Genomic DNA, 22244 nt, shown 5'->3' on the forward strand with positions numbered 1-22244 from the left:
AGAAATAACTGTTTTAACTGACTTGGTTATGGTGAATGATTCTGTCATCATGAGAACTGGGATTTTTCCCACATTGCTAGGAAGCAGGTTGCACAAAGTAAGTGTTTATTAGAAAGTCTGCGAATGGCATAGTCTATAATTATTCTGTAGTTAACTTTTAATAGGGATCTAAAAATATTTACTAATTTAATGGTTACTCAGACTTCTAGCTTTTATAGTTTTATGCCTTTTTCTTTGCTTTATTTATACTTTGCTGGGCAATTAAAGCCTCATTTAAAACCTGTTGAAGAAGACTATTTCATTGAGTTTTGAGACAGGTTTCTCCCCACCAAACTTACACAATAACTCCTCCAGTTCATATTCTTTTTTTTTAAGTCATAAAAGGATCTTGTGACCCAGGAAGGCACCACAGGGTATTTTCACATATGCTTAGATTTCTGACTTCCATTGCAGAGACCTGAAACCACTCTAGGGTACTTTGTGTCACTAGGCTCTTCTGTATTTGACTTCTTGGTCTTAACCACGAGATGCTTGCAGTGAAGAGGTCCCACTGTAGTACACAGAAGAACTTGATTATTTAGTGATGATTATACTAAGGCCCAGTGATGCCTGTGATGCAAGATATGGGAGTGCACAAACCATCCTGAGAAACAATGATGCTTATTCATAGCACATATCATTTGCTTTATGCTGCACTCCACTTATGACATTCAAATGTTTGAGCTGTCCTTTTGCTGCAATTAGGTGCAATGTGTATGTGGCACATTGTGGTTTTCCTTTAAATAGAAATGACTGGTTTGTGGGAAATGTTTTCCAAGTGCAAGAGAAAAACATTCTCTTTAGACATAAGGACAAGGTTGGCCAAAAATGCATCCTATGCAACTTGTGGTTAATAAAATATTGTGGTCTTAACAGATGCAGTGGAGCTGTGAGTGTGAGTAGGACTCCTAGCTCTCCATCACAGTGGTAGGTTCACATGCTATTTGCGATCCCTCTTGTTGGAACTGGCAAAGTACTTAAATTCTTTTTCTAAACTAGAAAGCTGCTTTAGTGCACTTGGCATTACACTCTAAATATCTTCAATATTTAGGGAACGAACATAGTTAGAAATTATTACAAGGTATCAAAAAACATTACTGGAAATTCAGTGCATGAATGTCCTCTGCACACAGTCAAAAGAAGTTTAACTCGATGCTTGAACTTGAGTATCAGGACATAAGCATGAAAAAGCTTTTGCAGTTACTTTTGAAAGTCTGTATGCATTGATGCAGAAGAGTCTTACAGGTAATCTGTGTTCCCCTCAGTCTTAATGTATTTGGACACTTCAGTTGTAGTGCTGGTTACTGTCTCAACATCGGTTATTATTGCGACTGATTTTCAGTCAGTCTGAAAAATAGCTTTGGCAACAGAGATGCTCTAAAATTTTTAGTGACAGTTAATGTGGTTTTCATGTAGGAAGGTTATGCATACTCTAGCTCTTAACCTCTCAGTGCATGTATTGTAACAGCCAACAGTTTGCTTGTGTGTGGTCTGAAAAGTGAAGTGCCACATTTGAGAATACAGTAGTCTTTCATGTTGTGTAACTAAACTTCGTCCATTTAAATAGCATGGGTTTGGCTAAACTAGCAAGGTAAGGAAAATGTTTAGTGAATACACAATGTCATGAAGTTACAAACAGAGCAGTTATGCTGTAGAGTCAGTTCTCTGCTGAACTCAAATGTCATGTGCATTAAAATACTGTCAGGCTTGGTTTTCTTCTCAAGAAAGATTGAAGAGTAAAGAGGTGAGATCTTACTGATGATACTTCAATACAAGTATTGCAAGCTCCATAGGACCTAAGCACAATATAAGTTATGTTATTCTGAATGCTTTCTGTGGTGTTAATTTACACCTGAAAATGTTCAATCAACTTCAAGGGTGCTACTGAGAATCTTCTCACTGACCTGAGCAGTCATGATCTCAGACTCTTTAATTCAAGGGAATGCCAGGATTTTTGAGTTGCTGCAGACAAAGAGCAATTTCTTATCTTTTAATGACTGAGCCTCTCTGTTGGCATTTAAGATTTTGCCATTCTTAAACACTGGATAGCATTCACAGCCCAAGAGGATAATCTTTGAATCCCTGAATACATTCTGCTCGATCTGCTGCTGTTTAAAGTTTTTCCTTTAAACAATTTCAAATTTGACCATGCAAATTAACTCTGAATGAAACTGGCATGAGACCAAGTCGGAGAATCAATATTCATTTCTATGTAAACACTCTTTTTGAAAGAAGAAAAGGGTTTTTAAAAATTCAAATATAATTAGAAAAATATTGGCATTTCACCATTATTGTGCTTTTTACAACTCAGAAAACTGAATTGAAATAAGGGTGACTCATGTTTTAGGCTTTCAGAAGAATCTGTTGAAAAATTTGAGTGTTGATGTTGAAAATGTGTTGCAGCTCACTTTATTAAAAAAAAAAGAAAAAAAAAGATTTTTTTTTCTAATATGAAGAAATCCAAAGGGGGAGGCACAGTGTGTATGTATGAGGGACTCTCAACCAGGTTACTTCCTCTCAAGAACTGTATATAGACCTTGGAAAAAGCATCTTGCAAGGGATAAATTTGGTTCAAGTAACTCAGGATGATGCTTATATAAGAACAGGGGAAAAAATAATCTGTTAAAAAGGATTTGCTGTAAGATACTCATTTTGAAATGTCAGTAAGTATAACATGGAGGAATACACCATTGCTAGTTAGAATGAAGATGCAACATATCTCCTTAAATTATCTTGTCAGACTTCCTAAACTAAATAACTGTAGATTTGGTTATTATGTAGATGATACTTAATAGATCACATAAAAAGACAGTGTTGAGGCATTTTTTAAGTGCTGTTTTGCAGGAGATAGTTTTGAAAATAAGATACGAATCTCAGCTTCAGACCCCTTTTGTAACTGCAAATTTCTTCTTGTTTGAACTTGACATAACTTCAAAAGAACTATAGAGTTGTAAGTTTACAGATAGGAAAGAGACCAGTTAGATACATGCTAATATTTTTAATATAAAAATACATTTTTATTAGACTTGATTTTTTTTAACCCTGAAAGCCACAAATAAAGAAAAGATTAAGGCATCTTATAAGAACTGCAAGGGAAGCATTTGAAACACTGATTTGCTGCTACTGTAAATTGTAGATGTACTATGAATGATGCCTTTTTAAAATAGTATTGCAGGGTACTATATATTTCAATACCTAGTTTCTTCAGTTTGCAAAACAATTTTATCAACTTTGACCATGCTTGTTCATTCTTAACTTTAAAAACCTGGCTGTTGTCTCACATACCATCATCAATAGTTTTTTTATTTAAATTGCAATTAAAACTTACTCAATGTTACTTAGAGGTGTCTGTTCATAACCCCGTGGAAATCAAAAAGACTGTCATTTAGTTACTTGATTTTAGGATAAGAACCCTGACTAAAGATGAACAGTATCATATTGGATGTTCAATATTCAGAGTATATGAATAGAAAGAATACTTCTTTCAGGGAGGAAAAAGACACTGAATATATAAAAGGAACCACATTTTAGGGAAAAGGTACCATTTTATGTAATTATTTTAGTTAAAATGCAGAAGGATGTTAATTAGTTACTATAAAGTATATATTTATTTTTGAGTCGAAAACATGAATGCTGAATTCCCAGCCTGTCTGATAGGTAAACAGATGGGGGTTTAATAGAATATTTTTGACCCCTGATGGGTAGTATTGCTGCTGCTCGGAAAAAAGATGATAACCCTGGGCTTTGTTTAGTGGTTACTGAAGGCCTTATATATACCTCATTTATATAGCTCCAAAAAAAGAATGTGTCGTTTAAGCAATACTGTAATTTAATCTACACAGTGAAATCCCCAAAAAGATTTAGTGCCTTATATTTTATTAGTAAATATTTGGTTAGGTTGTGCAATGATTTCTCTCATTCTTAGGATATTTTCTATTACTCTTAACCTAGTGGATCCCACAAGTTTCATATTTACGTATTAAATTATCAGGTTCTGTAGCTGCTTTGTGTAGTTTAATGTGATGCTTGTCTTGTTTCAGAATTACCTTAGGTAATGTTTGTGTGTTTGGATGGCCTGCACATATTGTTTATTATTCCTCAAACAGGTACAAAGCCTGGGTTTTTTTGGTTTTATTGCTTCCTAGATGATTCCTGAGTGAACTCTAAACATAAAAATATACTGCTGCCTTTTGTTATTGATATGCAGAGTAAGGTAATGAGGATGGCCTTTTCTTCTTGCTGCTAAAGTTCTTTCTTATAATCCCAAAGCCAGTCATCTTAACCATCATTTTGATGGATAGAAGGAAGGAGAACAATTTCCTTTCAACTATGCCCTGTTTTCTGCCTTGCCTGGGATTAATGCTAAAAATGCTGCACAGCTAATGGCTTGTGTGAGGAAGGGCACATTTCTAGTTGGTGTGAGGTTGATCACTCCTACATGTCATGTGTATTAACCCTGTGAGGGAGCTGTGTCCATCAGACCTAACAGAGGTTGCTTTTACCTCATATATTAGCATAGCATTCACATATCTTTTCATGCTTCTGTGTTTTTGTTGGTTTTCCTCATTGGCGTTTTTTGTGTTTTCCAAAATTAGACCAAGAGCTTTGGGCTTAGCTACTTTGGATGCTGCAGTCACTATATCAGCCTTTATCTCATGTAGAATTTTGTCCGTGTTTAACAGTCTGTTATAAAAGGGTTCAAGTATGTAAGTAAAATATGCATAATTATTCAGATTTACAGTTAATAGTATTTTGGATCGCAGCTTAACAGAACTAAACATGTTATTGTATGATGTTTTTTGACACCTTCAGTTGAATTAAAAACAGAAATTGCAAGGGAATTAGACTAATTTAGTTTATTTATAAAATAAAACCTTTGACAGAATTGTCTGAGAATTCTAGAATAAAAATAATTCTGAAGCCAAAATGTCTATTATAACCTCAGTGAGCGTAATTTTTTTTTACAGTAGTACTGTTGGCTGATATTTGCTAATTCCTCCCCAGTTGTCATATCTAAGGGACAGCATTAGAAAAGTTGTTTTCTTGAGTTAGCATGCCTTAATAAGCAGTAATATGTTTTTACTTAATGATATCTTATCAACTGGCCTCAATGTCTTTAAAGCTGGCTTCAGTCGTGCTGGGGGATCTGGAGGAGCGACCAGGGAAATTCCAGGATTGCTTGACAGGGGCACCATGTGGGATAGGAACTGCATAGGCAATGTCCTGGAAGAGGCCATGAACTGCTTTGCTGAGATGCAGAGGCAGACAGAGGAGAAATTCCGCATGTGGATAGAAAAGCTAACTCGTCTTGACATGGACGAAGAAAGCAAGCAACAACTGGAGCCCAGGGAACCTAAAATTCAACTAGTTGGCCAAAGAACCCCCCCTACCACACAGTCAGGGGCTTTCATACAGATGCCTGATAGCCAAGTACTTCCACAGCAGTTGTTCAATTTTTGCATGGGCTATCAAAATGTCAATGCTACGTTAGAGTTTCCAGCAACTTTTAATTACAGTTTTCTACCTATCTTTCCAGAAAATGGGAATATTGCAGAGCCTGATCTGAATCAATTATAAACTTTAAAAAAAGAAAAAAAATCTCATCTTTGCAATCTTGATGTTACATTGAATTATGCTAAAAGCAAGGTTTCCTTTTCTCTTCATATGTTTGTTATGTTTTCTCTTTTGGGTTTTAATACCATGGTGGGGTTTTTTTGGTTTTTCATTTTATAGAGAACATGTATGTTGTTTAAGAAAACCCTCAGTTTACTCGCATGTGTCAGCACACACATATAAACACCTTTAAAGATGTGTAGGGGGAACCACCCTAAGCTTTCATCACCAAACTTGAGAAAATATAACTTAAAATCCTTGTTTAGATATCGCAAAATCAGTAGAGCTATGTTTGCTACAGTAGAAGCATTCATCCAGATGCTCTTTTTGCATGTTAAAACATTTATATAAGTACCAGACTAGATACAAACTCATAACATTTCCTTAACTATGTTTACTTCTGAGTTTTTCAGCTTGAACATGTCATACATTAGTGGTTTTTTTCTTCATTTTAGGCAGAAATAATAAATAAGCTTACCTTTAAGATTTAGCTATATATAACAAATGTGCACACCTGATTTTTTTTTGTCTCCCATTTAGTGGTTCATTTTCTGTCCAGAGTTTTTATTAATGTCTCTGCTGTATTGCACATGGCATATTTATGGAAGCAGCTGTCTTGTATTGTATGCACAAATAGGCACATGTACACATATATATGTGTTTGGTTTGGGTGGAAGTAATCTCTTGTTTTAGGTGTTAAGTTTGCTGCTCCCTGAATCTCCTCCTGAGTCAATGGAAAGAGAGAAGCACCTACAGAGGATACCTTCTGGCAGTCGTTCTCTTGCATTAGTTGTCTAAGCCTTCCTTATCAACAGTTTAGAATAGATAACTTCTGGCTGAAATGAGGTGAGATGAATCACACCCAACTGCATGTGCATGCATGACCTATGCACACAAAGTACTTCTGCTTTCTTTCTGTTTGTACAATCAAACTGCATCCTTCATGCTAGAATAAAAATAGTCTTGTCAGTCCTAAAATAAGAAGCTGTCAGTGGATGGATTGAGCCTTGGCATAGGATGTTAGAGGAAGGCCTGACAGATAAATAAACTGCAGTGGTCTGGAGATTGCTGGTCTGGGTCACACAGCAAGAACTTCTGAACCACGTTTGAATGCCACTGAAATAATTATTTATTTGTGATGGGGAATGCCAGAACATTAGTTTCATGTAATTAATGCAAAAACTTGCTATTGTATCGTTCTTTTTATACCAATAGTTATCCTGAATAGACAGGCTTGAAACTGTGATGTTTAAAGTAGGATTAATTTAAATTCTGTATTAGAAATCTCTATTTAATTCTTACTATTATCACTATACACTGGGATTTTATTGGTTCTCTTTCCATCGAGACCTATCTTCATGTCAAATAACTTCTCTGTAGCTGCCAAAAATGTATATTTCTCATCAGTTAAACTTGCTAAAAGTTTCTAATGCAAATTAAATCAGAATTTTAGTAATGGAAATTGAAAGTCTTTAAAGGCATAGTTTAAGTAAAGAGAATGCTATGTGTCTCCATGAGCTCTGTTATTTTGCTTTTTAAAGCAGACACTTTTTTCCTAATTGTTTTAGTGTAATTCCTTTTCTTCCTGTTGGAAATATCCACTGTATCTTCTGTAGGTCTGATTTTTAATTTTTTTTTAAATCTCTCTGAAGTCAGTGGGAGTTTTTTCATCAATTTATATGGGGGTTTGTATCAAATATGTAACAGAAGCTCAAAAGATGCTTTTTTTTTAATCAGTATATTAACACTGATGTTTTTACATTATTCTTGGCCTAGACTTACTTTTATTTTAAGTATGTGATGCCTTCATTAAAAAATGATGTTAGAGAGCTATATTATTTTCGGAGTAACTGTTTGAAAGACTATGCAGGAGATAATTTTTAAGTACTGGAATTATTTCTTGACAGATTACCTTCATGTATAATTTTGATACAAAGATTTTGATATGAGCTTGTTAGAAAAATCTCTTGTCTAAAATTGTGTGCATTTCACGTAAAAGTTAAACAAGTTATTCTTTGATTACAATTTAATAAACTTGTCCTCATGTTTAAAATTTAAGATCCTTCAAGGTAGATTATTTGCTGATATATATGAAAAAAATAAATCCTTCTGGTCTTCAAAGATTTTATATATATATAAATACCTTTATGATGATGATAAGAGCAGCATATTTTAAAGCATGACAACTTTACAAGTGTTCCCATGCATGTAGAACCACCTTTTTGCTGTGACTGCTTTCTTTCAATGTGTAAGAGTCCCTGTCCTGGCTTAGGAATGGTATTCTCCAGTTTAGTGTTCATACTGAAACCACTCCAAACCACTTGCTGCCTGCTCACAGAGAACTGGAGGCACAAAAGGTACAGATCATGGATTGAGATAAGAACAATTTCCTGGAAACAGCAATGAGATAATAAAAGGAACAGTAACAGCTAAAATATTAATAGCAAAATGTTCAAGAGAGGTGAGTGATTCACATGCAGATGCTCACCACTGTACCACCAACAGAGCCTGAAAATACCACCTTTGCCCCTTCCCTTGGTCCTTGAAAATGACCCTGAGGTGGTATAGAGTTACCTATACATGTCCTAGCCACACCCTGTTTCGACTACTGCAAAAAATTGTTCTGGCTGGAACTAGGACAGCCACTTAACTCAGTTTGTGTATAAGCATGCCTTTAACCTTTTTTATAAAATAGTATATATGGAGCAATTAGGTATTTGTAAAAAAATTATGTAAGGAGATCAGTTTAACTTATTTATGTCTCAGACTGAAACACCTTTATATACAGATCTCATAAATGGATAAGAGCTTTGTTCGGAATTTAGTCAGTGAAATTTCTGCCAAGCTTGAATGACTCAATCAGGTAGTCTTAAAAAAAAAAAAAGAAAAATATTGTAATCATTCCATGTATTAATAGATAAAATTTGGATTTGGTTAGTAAGAGTCAAAATTTAAAACCTTTTAATTTCATCAAATTCTGTTAATTGTTTATTTCAGTGCGAGCAACTGTGAATGTGAAAGAACAAGCAGAGGATGACAGCAGTTGAGCATAGATTTTAAAGTTGTGCTCTTTCTAGGATAAAATTATCCCAAGGTACCCAGAAGACTGAGGGAATAGTTCATATTAGATATAATTTTAACTTAATTTCCCCATAAAACCTAGCTAGTGTTAAGAACACCTGTGCAAGATCAATGATTTTAAATAGTAAATATTAATTTCTTTGGTCACTCTTTTCACTTGCGTCAAAACTGGAGCCAGGTCTTCAGCTGTCATAAATCAGCTCATCTGAAATGAAAAGTTTGTGTTGATTTACACAGTTGAATATCTGGTCCATGAGCTTGTTTTCCATGTGAAGCAGTATGTTTCTCCCTCTGCGAACTGAGAGGGGAACCCCACCTTTCTGTTGTTCAGGTGTAGTATAATCTACCTGATGAAGGATTTGGCAAGCTGTGCCATTAAACAGGAACATCTCTTTTCTTGCTTTGTATTGTGAATTTGAGAGATCCAGAGCCCTAAAGAAACGAACCTTCAGATACCAATAGTAGCGATGAGTGTATTTTCAATAAGTGTGCGGCAGACTTTAGCATCTCTTCGAGAAAACAGATTCTCAATACATATTTTCAGATTGTAGTGTTTTTTCTTCTGGGAATTCTTTTGCTATATAAATGCAGCCATATGTTTGTCATGATTTCCATTATAAGGTCTTATTTTTAAAGGACTTTGACTATGAATTTTTGGGAAGTTAAAATTGCTTCAGCTGAAATTTTAATATAAATTTAACCTCATTCATTCTGTATTTCATTAAATCAGTCTGACTTATTTGAAGATTATCAGAAGGGAACTCTCCTACTTTCCAACTCAGTTACATTTGGAATGTATGTTTATGCTCACATCTCAAGAAATTACTTAAAAGACACCAAATGTAACAAGTAGAGGAGAAATCAGTAGTTTTTCACAGATGGGGAGAATCACAGACGATAATTTAAAGTTTCTCTAATTTCCCTAGGTTTTATTCTTCAGAATGCAGTAAAGAAACACTCTATTTTCTGTAAAGAATTTTACTTATGGTTTCAAAGATTAAATACATTCAGTTAGATCACCTGGTGTAAACTGGTGTAATTCCGGGAAGATGGTGCCAGTTTAAACCCAACTGGCCTATTCAGAGAGGTCAGAGAATCATAAAATGGTTTGGGTTGGAAGGGACCTTAAAGACCATCTAGTTCCAACTCCCTGCCATAGACAGGGACACTTTCCACTGGACCAGGTGACTCCAAGCCCCATCCAACCTGGTCTTGAACGCTTCCTGGGATGGGGATTCACAACTTCTCTGGGCAACATGTTCCTATATTGTAATTTTTAATATTGAATTACATGCTTTCTAATGTGGCAGCTGTTTCAGCATAGGAGTAACAGAACACCCATACCACTGTGGAGTTAGGATTTAGCAGCAGGTGAAACACAGCTTCCCGTGCAAAAGAAAAAAGCCTTTATAGAAAGGCTTCATTTAAATGTCTTTAAATGTCAAACTGACAGCTCAGTAAATGAAAAATTAAAATATTTTCTCCTAGAATTTGACTCTTTTTAGAAATTCTTGAAAGTCCGGGGGCTTTAATGTGCAGTGTTTTTGCAGGCTTGGCTGCATGTTCTTTCCCAGGCATTTGTGCTGCTTCCCTCTCTCAAGTGGGGTTTAGCAAGCAAAGTCTTTAGGAAGTTCCACCCTTCACCCTTGTTTTTAATCTGAATATTTGGGATTTTACTTCAAACATCTGAATTCTCAGGTTTTATTTAGAAAAAACATTGAAATAAAGGCAGTGACACTTTTTTCAGTTTTTCCATTGCAAAAAATAACTGAGCAAGAAAAAAAAAGAAAAAAATCTTAAACCTTTCATATATACTACACTTCAGTATCATTTTAACAGTATTATGATAAAATAATTCAGGCAGAAATATACATCTCTGTTTTTTTAAGTTCACAGTGTCTTTTGGTGTTTTTGCAGGATAGGTTATTTTATCTGAGCTGCCAGAGTTAAGACTGGAGGACCAATTTTAACTTCAATGAAACAGGATTATATTTGGTAGTTATTTTACAAATTGAAATATGTTTACTTTCACTGATTTCTCTTGTTAATATATTTTGTCTCTTCCTGTATCCACATACTGTAAATCTCTTTTTTTTAAAGTAATATTTCAAGTGTGTTAAGAAATAAAATTCTAGCCCTATTGATATTAGTAGGTTTTCTATTGGTTTTAATGAGACTAGCATTTCATCTCGTTAGATATTAAACTTATTCTGTAGTTTTTGGTCAGATCCTTCAGATGAATTTCAGTGGAGTCTTTGCCTGATGAGGATGTGTAAATCAGACCAGTTGAGTAGATGTTTCTAAAATAATTGGAGTCTGCACTGTGACCACTGCAGTACATTTGGAAGCACTGTGTAATTAGTACTGTAAAAGCTAAAATATTTGGGCTGATTGATAGAGATGGACAGTACCTTGAAAACATGAAGCTAGAAACCAGTCTTTCTCACAAATTTTGTTAGTCTCATAGTGTTAGATCATCAAAATGAAGGCACGTGGAAAATAGGTTTATTAAGTTAGAAGCAATTTCAAGCACTCTGTTAAATCTCACAGACTCATGGGAGCAATGGATTAGTCTGGAACATCAAAAGCTTTGCATCAAGGCTGTATCAGTCCTTCCATGGGAAAGTGCAGTTTGTATTTGCAAAAATGCAATGTTTTCTGGAGGGGTGTGTATGTGGTGTGTGCTTGCTGCCTTTTCCTAATGTAAGTTGTATTTACACAGGGAATTTTTTTAAACTGTCATTTCTGTGTAAGAGTGTAGGGTGTGATGGTTTCCAAAAGCCTCCTGATAGACTTTTGCAAGTAAAACTGGGGAAGAGATCTGTCTAATATATCTGTTTCCATAATTAATGAATCGTTAGATGGCATCAGGGTAAATAAATCCTGTAATGAGGAATAGAGGCCACTTCCCGATAATTTCAATGCACAGCCATATTCCATGTGCCTTTGCTTAACACACAATGAAAAAGACTATTATATCTTTATATATAATTTGATAAAACAAATCCAAGGTATTTTCCATCTAGTCATCAAAAAGCCTGAAAGAATGAATGTTGATCAGCAAGACTTGAATTTTTGAGATCTCTTTCAATGTGATATATTAAAAATTATCCAGTCTGAGAACAGATGCTCATTTGATAATGTTGTTTTGATTTTATTATTTTAATATGGTTAAAAAAAAACCAAACACAAAACCTTTGCTGTGTGAAATTAAGGAAAATGGGATGAAAGTGGGTTTACCAATAATGTTCACTTTATGATTTTGGAGGGAATGCTGTTACACTATTTTTTTAATGTATTTACAATGTATTCTTTGCCTAACTCTGTAAATTTTGAAATGTAACTACTGTAACTTCAAATAAATAAATAAATAAACATAGAAATGAAGTGTTTCATGTTGCTAAACAACATTTAAAAAAGCACAGCTCCTTCCCCCCATCCCTTCATGGGAGTTGTTTTAGGTTTCAGCTAGTTTATGCCATTTGAACTGCGCATACTTTATGAAACAGCAGCTTTAAGACACATTTTAAATAATAACAGGGTTGTATTGCTTATCTAAACAAAAAGGCTGTTAGCCTGTAGTCTTGTATATGAAGCCTTTCTGTTTGGATCAAAGTTACTGATGTGTCTACTCTAAAAATATTTTGGCAATTCATTTAAGATGAATCTTCTAGGTTTTGACACACAAAATAGTTCAGTTACTGTAATGATCATCTGATCTTAAAATTTATATAGGTCTTAGACTCCATTACATATTTTGTGTAATCTTGAAGTAAATGGAATTATCTCTTAAATTTAAATGTCAAGTGTAATTGAGGGCATTCTTAACTCCTATTTTAAAATGTTTCAGTACTTCCTTTTGTTATATAAAACTACATCCAATTTAGTTAAAGAGATTGAGACAAAGCAGTACGTATATTCACAGTAAAGATGAAGAGGTGAGGCTGGAAGAAGCTGTCTCTCCTTGGGCTTTCAATTACTTAGGTGCCTCTGTGTGTCTGTCACCTTTTTAGCTTTTGCACATTTCATGAAAGCATTCCTAAACACTGTTTTTAAACTCCTCAGTTGTTTGAGGGGAGTCTTGTTTTCACCAAAGCTGAGCTCTTCTACTTGTTAGCCTTGAGCAAGCTGCAAATCTCTGCTTGCCTCAGTTTCCCCCATAGGCAAAAGGAGGTTAATAAGCACCTCAGAGCTCTTTGAGATCCTCTAATGGAAAGCTTTCTGTGGGAGTCAAGTGTTGTAACTATTATTGATAATATTATTGTACCTGTTATGTGTGTTTTAAAGCTTAGTGTGATATTTACACCTAAATAAGGTGTCTTATTTAGGCCATGAATGTCTCCATTGTAAACACACTGATGACTCCAGAGGGCAATTCAGACCACCAAAATTAGACTTTTAATTTTGAAATTATTTTTGTTTGAATAGTCTTCTGGAGATATCAGTCTTTTTCCTCTACTTGTAGATAAAACATAGAGAAGTTTAAATCCCATCCTTAAAGCTGGAATTAATCTTGCTGAACTTCAGAGATGTAAAAGTTAGGTGCCTTGGCTAAGATGGCTGCCTAAGGTCTTTGTGTTTACTGGGGAAGGAGGGGAGATGGTGATGCTCCAGGCTGCAATTTCCAGACTGGGATTACCTTACTCTGAACAACTTGTCTCTGGCTACAGTGGGAGGGAGTTGAGGTGATGATGAGCTTGGCAGAACATGCTTAAATTTAAGAAAGCTAAGGTAATGAATTAATGTCAGTCTCATGGAATGGTTTGGGTTGGAAGGGACCTTAAAGACCATCTAGTTCCAACCCCTCTCTCATGGGCAGGGACACCTTCCACTAGAACAGGTTGTTCGAAGCCCCATCCAACCTGGCCTTGAACACTGCCAGGGATGGGGAACCCACAGCTTCCCTGGACAACCTCTGACAGTGCCTCACCACCCTCAAAGTCAATTCCTGTCCAATATCTAATCTAACCCTGCCCTGTGTCGTTTTTAAGCCATTCCTCCTTTTCGTATCTCTCCATGCCCCTGTCCAAAGTCCCTCTCCAGCTCTCTTGTAGTCCCTTTAGGTACTGGAAGGTGCTCCAAGGTCTCCCTGGAGCCTTCTCCAGGCTGAACAACCCCAACTCTCTCAGCCTGTCTACCTAGATTTAAAGGTCTAAATTCCCCATTCAGGTTCTGCTAGCTAATATCTTTTTGTTTCCTGTGCATTGATACACAGCTGTTGCAGTGCAAAAGTATGGTGCTTATAGAATCACTGCTTTGAACCTATAGCTGAGATTTTACTGTTGATTCTCCCTTTTTGCTTGTGCTGCCATTATAATGAAATAAGGGATAATAGGACCATGAATCTTACAGCACAGTTTAGATCATTGAATGTTGGGATGTGGCTCTATGAAAAACATGGGAGCAGATAGCAGATAAGAATTTATTGACTTTTCTATGTTGCAAGCTTAAAATGAAGGTTGATATGTGTAGACATGGATTTTTGTGCATGTGACTTCTGATTTAGTTGTCCTGAGTGGAGTTAGTTTTGATGTGTAAAGGGAGAATTGGACACTAGGGAGCATTGACCCCATGCTGACCTCTGCCTCTGAAATCTTTAATAATAAAAAATGCAGTCTTTCCCTCCCCCTATTAACATTAAATGTGAACAGCTGTATTTTGCTGCTGGTATTAACTAACTTTCATCTTTGCCTTTTTCAAGCATTTATTGCTTTAGAAGTGAATTATAGCTTATTACCAGGGATATGTACATCTTCCAGCTACCTTTGTTGCCTATTTCCCAACCTGGAAATGAAACTCAAGATAATTTTAGTAAGGAGGTAATATAAGAGCAGATCTTTATTTGAAGGCCTTCAGGGGCAGTTATAGAAAGATGTCCATGAAAGCCCACCGCCTCCAGGGATGAGTACATATTTATAGGTTTTAGGAAATTAGCATAATTGATAAAAAGCACCAATTAGGAGGACAAGTGGTGATGCAATTCTCCCCCAGGTCAGGCCCCTTCTCTGGAGTCCCCCCCTCAGCACTGGCTGTACTTTGTCCATGAAAATGTATCTCAAAGAGTTGTTCTCGGCCTTGGTTCCCAGGAAGAACCAAGATAGTATAGGGGCCTTGTACCCCTCAGGGCTTGGAACTCTGGATTTTGTTTTGTCTTTCTTCCTAGGCAAAGGGCATGGGAAAACTAATCACTAATACAATAGACTACAGAGCTACAAATATATGTGCGAAGAATATAGAAAACAAAAGAAAAAAATGCAAAACCCAAACCAGCATCACCTTGGCTTCTCAAAAGATACGATTTTTCTTAAATAGATAGTTTAAATTACTGATCAGGGAACCTCCTAATTGTGCTACATTAAGTTTTGATTCTGGCATGGGTTTTTTTGGTGTTTTTCGATCTGTTGAATTCCCGTTACAGTAAGTAATTGCAAGGAGTGGCTCTGTTGCAAAGAAAAGATTATAAAGTTCCCTTTTGCTTGTAGTTAATCCTTTTACCTTTTCAACCTGAAAGCATTTTTTCACTTTATTTCCTAGCTGAAGCCAATTGTCCTTATTTCTTGGTACCACACATAAACTTTGCATCACATCACCAGGTGATCACATAGTTGGCTAGGGAAGTATTATTTATTTCCAAATTTAACTGCTCCTGTCCCATCTTTATAGCACTGAAAAGGAAACAGGCTTTTGGGAACAGAGGATTTTTCTTAATATGCCTTTGCTGCAATTTTTATCTAGTTGTAGTTCTTTACAACTTATTGTTTGGGCATTTTTAAACACACATAGGCATTTATTACTTATTTCTTCTTTTATAAATGCTGAGAATCCAGGGATTTCTTGCAGCATCATGGCTATTATTTTGTCTTTGTTGGTTGTTTACTGGTGATAGATATGGTTAAAACTGGTGTCAGGTCCTTTTGCTTTCAAATCTGATTCTGTAAGGCAAGGTTGAGAAAAAAAATAGATCTCTGCTGTGATTGCTTTGTAAATAAGCAGCTTGGTTTTTTCCAGGTTGTAAATTAGTGACTCTTTCACTGATAAATGTAATTATGGTATGTAAATTATATTGAAAATATTTTTGTCTGTTTGATGTATACTAAATTGAAGCAAAGTTATACGGTGTTCTGTTTGGAAGTGTGGAAGATACAAGAGTGGAGCTACAGATAACAAGTTTATGCTTGTATTTCCTACTGATGAAGACTTTCACACAAGTTAATTATATGGGTAGGTGATGAGAATATCACTCTGCATGTATATACATTTAGTATACATTTTTGCATGATAATACATGTAGGAGTGGTACAATTTTGACTTCAGACTTTTGGTGCCTTTTGTCCCAATGCAATTTTATTTGTGTAGACATGTCTATCTAAAAATCAAATTTCACTTCTGCTTTTGGAGATCTGAATAAGAAGCGAGAGAAACAAAGACCTGAAGGAACAGTACATAGCTCCTGAAATTTTAGATAACCTACTAAAAAATGGGCAAATAGTCAATATTGTACTTGGCCCTCATATCTTCTCCACTTGACTGTTTATGTTTATAGCTCACGTTATATATGTTCGTGTTGAACTCTAATGATAATACTGAAAGACAACATGCCTCTCTATGATTCAGTAATTTAATCGACTGTCACAAATAATTAACTGAACATGAGCCAGCTTAATTTTGAACTTGGTCTTCTTTTATTTTGTAATTGTCTTTTTAAAAGGCAAAGATTGCCTTTCAGTTAATTATCATGACTTCTTTTCCAGTTATAATCATCAGCTTTTCATGTTGCAAACAGTTTGATCTTTAATATATTGGCATTTAACTACCCTTTTTTTTTTGTCAGGCCTGTTTTAAGTTTCTAATATAACAATATAACATCATTTTATGAAATTGTTGTTTTGGAGGCAGGTCTGATTGGAAATATTTTGTGAATTTCTTCATACCTTGTTGGAATACTGATCTTTAGTATGACTTAAGCAATATGGTCACTCTTCAACAAAGTGTGTTGCTGATCACAAAATAGGCACTTCTGAAAATAGTTGAATTATGTTTCAGGCACCAAGTTACAAAAAACCCCCCCCCCCAAAAAAAAAACAAACCCCACGCTAAAAACCTCAGGAGAAACAGCTTTCAAGAGAATTAAATTTGAAAATTTTTTCTATTTCATCCTTGATTTTGTTGATGAATTCTTGTCCCAAAGAGAGTTTTGATTCTCTTGTTTGGGGAGTGGGAACTCCAACCACTTTCATCCACTATGAGTCAATAAGCTGTAGCTGGGATGAACCATTTGAGTTAAACTGCACATCCTTTCAGAATTATTTTTTCATTCCCTCTGCTTCCATATTAATCTTTGTCTTGAATTTGACTTTTTTTCTGAGCCTCTTCTGTTTCTAGCATGCTTTTAATTATAAGTGATTTTCATTCATCACAAAAAATATAGTTGGTCCGAACAAAATAGAACAAAAATAGCTTTTTGTTATTCCTCAAGAACAGATTTCAGAATCACATAAGCTATTTTCTCTCCCCATTTCCTTCTTCACTTTGGTGGCCAAAAATGCATATGGTAATCATATTGAATTAAAAGCATATTTATCACTGCACATGATAGTTTTGTTTCTTGTTATCCTTGATTTTAAAAGAACAACACCAAAAAACATTGCCACTTTGAAAAATTTCCCTGCCCTTGACAGGTAAATGTTATGAAACGAAAGTTGCTTAATGTTAAATTTATTGTCACTGGATCAGTTATATCAGAAAGTTAGTTTTATTCAATCAACCATAATGTAATGTAAGCTCTCACTTGACTTTTGTAAAATTCTCTAGATAAATATTTTGTCTTGCCAAATTTAATGTCCTGTATCTTAATTTTTTTTATTATTTTAAACTGAAGGTTATCCTTTTAAGATTGTAAATATAATGTCGTCAGATATGGAGATGTTGATGTGTTAATGTAAAAGATAATACACAAATAAGTGATAATTTCATAAATGTGTTTTTCTTACATTTGTGTTTTCTGTGTATGCAAAGGTTAAAGTGTCTAAAGTGTCTCTATAATCTCAGACTATGTTGATTAACTGAAGTTTAATAATTCATATAATGTATCACTATAAACTATAACTATAAGCTTAATGTAGGAGATTGTATTAACCCTTAAATTATTGTACTTTGTACTTTTAGAGAGGGTTTTCACAGTATGCAGACTTCTAATCTGTGTTGCTTTTCTCTCCTGCAGATGGACCTCCAGTTATAGCTCACTGTAATATATCAGACACAAACTCAGACCCAGAAGTGGTAAATGTGGACAATCTGTTGGCAGCTGCAGTAGTTCAAGAGCACAATAATTCTTTAGTAAATCAAGACTCAGGATCTACCTGGAGAACCAGAGGGCTGCTAGATGAACTGAGTGCTGACACAGGTTTGGTTAAATTCTCTTCCTCTGACATTTGTTCCAGCATCTCTGTAGGTGTCTCTCCCTTTCTTGCTTTCAGTATTTTTATAGTTTATACAGCTTTAAAAGCTCCCTAAGTGAATTTTGCAAAAAAAAAACCCCAGTACCGGTGCTTATTAAAAAGGTCTGAAATTTATTCCAAAATATAACTGATAAAAATTGACAAAGATTCCTGCAGTGTATTTTTGACACTAGTTTTCTTATTTATTTTTTCTCCTTTGTTTCCTTCTAATTACTACTTGGAACTTAGGTCTGGGGTTTTGTTTTTGTTGTTGTTTTTTTTTAATGAAAATGAGCTAAGCTTGTTACTGAATGATTGATTATGACAACCCATGGCACCAGCTAGTAAGCTGGTCTGCTAAAGAAGAGGTTGGCACCTGGATTCTAAGGCAGAGTTAGTTTATTTCAGCTCGAGCTGGGTGCCTCCAGAGACAGACCCTGAACAAAGAAATTCCTGGACCTTTATACCCTTACAGTCTGTGCACCAGATCTTCACGCACCCTGCACGTATCTCTTGGTCCAATGGGGATTTATGGTCTGGGGTCTTCTAACACATCACTGGATTCTTTCCCCGTGTCCACATGGGCAGGCCATTAACTGCTCTAATCTTCCAGTTTGGGCCAGCCTTGGGGGCCTCCAGGGTCTCAACCCTTATGCAAATGTATTCAACCTTTCTCTGTTTCCTCCCCTGCTTAGCCATCCATGCTAACAGAGTTCACTTAAAGTTCACTGATCCTAAGCTTTGATCAGGGCGCACTCATGCCAAGCTGTAAGCAAGATACAATTAAACGTAAACCTATACAATTATTTTCTGATATTTCATATTTAAATGTAAACTTAATTTGATCCTCAACAGGTCATAATCTAAGTATTGGAATTGTCTGTATCTTTTTTCTTTCTCTATTTCTTTAAAATACAAACAGTAATTCTTCCCATATGCCATGTGCACCTTAGAAAATTGGACAGATCAGCATCAGATAAACAGGAAGGGTAAAAAGGTGCTTGTAAGTGAGCTTAGCATTTTATTGGGTTTGCATGGCCTGGTTTTGGTAGCTGGGGGGCTACAGGGGTGGCTTCTGTGAGGAGCTGCTAGAAGCTTTCTCCATGTCTGGCAGAGCCAATCCCTGGCAGCTCCAAAGACAGATGTGCCTCTGGTCAAGGCTGGGCCAATTAGCAATGGTGGTAATGCCTCTGTGATAACATATTTAAGAAGAAAGAAAAAAAAAGTTATTGTGCAGTTGTAATTGTGGCCAGAGAAGAGAAGAGTGAGAATACCTGAGAGGAGCAACTATGTAGACACCAGAGTCAGCGGAAAAGGAGAGGGAGGGGGTGCTACAGGCACCGGAGCTGAGATTGCCCTGCAGCCCATGGTGAAGACCATGGTGAAGTAGCTGTCCCCCTGCAGCCCATGGAGACCCATGCTGGAGCAGGTGGATGCCTGAGAGGAGGCTGTGACCCCATGGGAGGCCCATGGAGAGAGGAGACCCCTCTGGAGCAGTCTGTTCTTGATGGACTACACCCTGTGGAAGAGTGATCCATGCTGCACCAGTTTGAGGGGTACTGTTGCCTGTGAGATGGACTCATATTGCAGCAGTTCGCAAAGAACTGTTGTTTGTGAGATGGAGCCATGTCGCAGAAGTTCGCAAAGAGCTGTCTCCTGTGGGACGGACCCCACAGTGGAGCAGGGGAATGACTCCTCTCCCTGAGCAGCAGGAGAAGCCACGAGTGATGAACTTACCATAACCCCCATTCCCTGTCTTCCTGCACCACTGGGGTAGGAGGTAGAGCTGGGAAGGAGGAAGGGGTCAGAGGAAGGTGTTTTTAAGGTTTTATTTTACTTCTCGTTATCCTGCTCTGATTTTGTTAGTAATAAATTCAATTAATATCTTCAATTCTACCCTGCTTTGCCTGTTACATTATTTGGTAAATGATGTGTCCTGGTCCTTATCTCAACATATGAACCCTTTGTTCTCTTTTCTCCCCCCTGTCCAGCTGCAGCAGGGGAGTGATAGAGAGAAGCTTTGGTGGGTACCTGGAATCCAGCCAGCATCAACCCACTCTTCCACAGGGTGCAGTCCTTCAAGGACAGACTGCTCCAACGGGGGCTCCTCTCTCCACGGGCCTCCCATGGGGTCACAGCCTCCTCTCAGGCATCCACCTGCTCCAGCATGGGTCTCCTCCATGGGCTGCAGGTGGATCTCTGCATCCCCGTGGACCTCCATGGGCTGCAGGAGGACAGCTGCTTCACTGTGGTCTTCACCACAGGCTGCAAGGCAATCTCAGCTCTGGTGTCTGGAGCACCTCCACTCCCTCCTTCTTCACTGACCTTGGTGTCTGCATAGTTGTTCCTCTCATATATTCCACGTATTCTCACTGCTCTTCTCTGGCCACAATTACAACTGCACAATAACTTTTTTTCTTTCTTCTTAAATATGTTATCACAGAGGCATTACCACCATTGCTAATTGGCCCAGCCTTGACCAGAGGCACATCTGTCTTTGGAGCTGCCAGGGATTGGCTCTGCCAGACATGGAGGAAGCTTCTAGCAGCTTCTCACAGAAGCCACCCCTGTAGCCCCCCAGCTACCAAAGCTTGGCCATGCAAACCCAATAAATTCCACCCTTTGCCTCTGTGAATCACATATTTAAGAACTATCATTAAAATTTGGCCAGCTAGCTCAGTCAGTAGATCATAAGACTCTTAGAGTCATGGATTTGGGCTCCACACTGAGTGCTAAAAAGGACTGTATGGGATTGACCTTGACTGGACACCAGATGCCCACCAAGCCAATCTATCAGTCCCCTTCTCAGTGAGACAGAGGATAGAAAATAAGATGGAAAACAGCTAGTAGACTGAGGTAAGACAGTTTACTAAAGATAAAAAAATGCCCACGTATAAGCAATGGGGAAAAAATTATTCTCCACTTTTTATTGATTTATTAAAATATGAATATCGATCTAATATCAATATCCAATCGTGACGGACAAAAGACTAACAGTTAAAGTTAGAAAGTGTATGTTTATTGCGACACCGGGCAGCGTGTGGGATAGCTCCCTAATGTGCACTGCAAAGATCACAGGTAATTGCAAAGCCTTTTATTTACAAAAATGTTGAATACACAAAATACAAATGCATATTCATACCCCTGTCACTTCCTCTTCTCCGCTTCGTATGCTAATTGACACAAAGGCTATTAAGCATGCATAGTTTGTTCCCTGAAATGGGTCAGTGGTCCTTTTGTGAGGAGTGGTCACCAAAAGGAGGAAGTAAAACGAGTCTTCCTCGTTCTAAACTTTCAACCTTTTCAATGCAGATGTGATTGATGGATGGTAGAATTCTCTGTTTCCTGTTTTCCAGGACTATTTCAGTGGGTTTCTGGAAACAGGAGGTCTGGTGTTGTATTGATTAGTTTCTCTGTTTGACAAGCAATGAGTTATTAAATCCGGGGTAGCTTATCTTAAATCCGGTTTCTTCTAACCATCCTCTAACTTTTAACTGATTTCAGCAAAGCTTATCTATTCATTTCAGCTAAATCAGCGACATCTATTGTTAACTGTAACCTTAGCTTTTCTCAAAGCTTCAAAATTAGTGTCTCACTATTGGCAAGCATTGTTCAGCCACTTCCCAGGAAGCAGGATTTCAGCATGCACAGCAGTGGCTCTGGAAGGCAGACATTGTAAATAACAAATGCTCCCCCGTCCTTCCTCCCTCCCTTAGCTTTTCTATCTGAGCTGATATCATATGGTATGGAAAACCTCTGTTCAATTTAGGTCAGCTGGCCTAGTCATGTCCCCTCCCAGGATCCTGCCCATTCCTGACCCCTTGATGGAGGGCAAGGGGAGGTAATGTCGAGAGACAGCACTGATGCTGTGACAGCGCTGCTAAGCAGTAGCCAAAACACTGGTGTGTTATCAGCACCTTTCCAGCTGCCAATAGAAAGCACAGCACTGTGAGGGCTGCTATGGGAAAATGAACTCCATCTCAACCAGACCCAATACATCTTGGTATACTTCTGAGTGCACATTTGCCAGTACTGGCCTTTTCTTACAGTCTCTAGGAATGCACATTTGGAAAG

General features: G+C 37.0%; 1 protein-coding gene across 7 annotated transcripts in view; it reads left to right on the forward strand.

Moving 5' to 3' along the window:
• LOC134565139 (protein ARK2N-like) overlaps positions 1 to 22244 on the forward strand; it is a 72304-nt gene that overhangs the window by 18722 nt on the left and 31338 nt on the right. For 6 of the 7 annotated variants that reach the window (XM_063424584.1, XM_063424583.1, XM_063424586.1 and 3 more), the window contains exon 3: positions 17954 to 18136. The exons of the other annotated variant lie outside the window; for it this stretch is intronic. In XM_063424584.1, coding sequence (XP_063280654.1) covers positions 17954 to 18136 — 183 coding nt within the window. The remainder of the gene's footprint in view (positions 1 to 17953; positions 18137 to 22244) is intronic. 7 annotated transcript variants of the gene reach the window in all.

This window comes from Prinia subflava, assembly GCF_021018805.1.
Source record: "Prinia subflava isolate CZ2003 ecotype Zambia chromosome W unlocalized genomic scaffold, Cam_Psub_1.2 scaffold_33_NEW, whole genome shotgun sequence".
Taxonomy (NCBI): domain Eukaryota; kingdom Metazoa; phylum Chordata; class Aves; order Passeriformes; family Cisticolidae; genus Prinia; species Prinia subflava.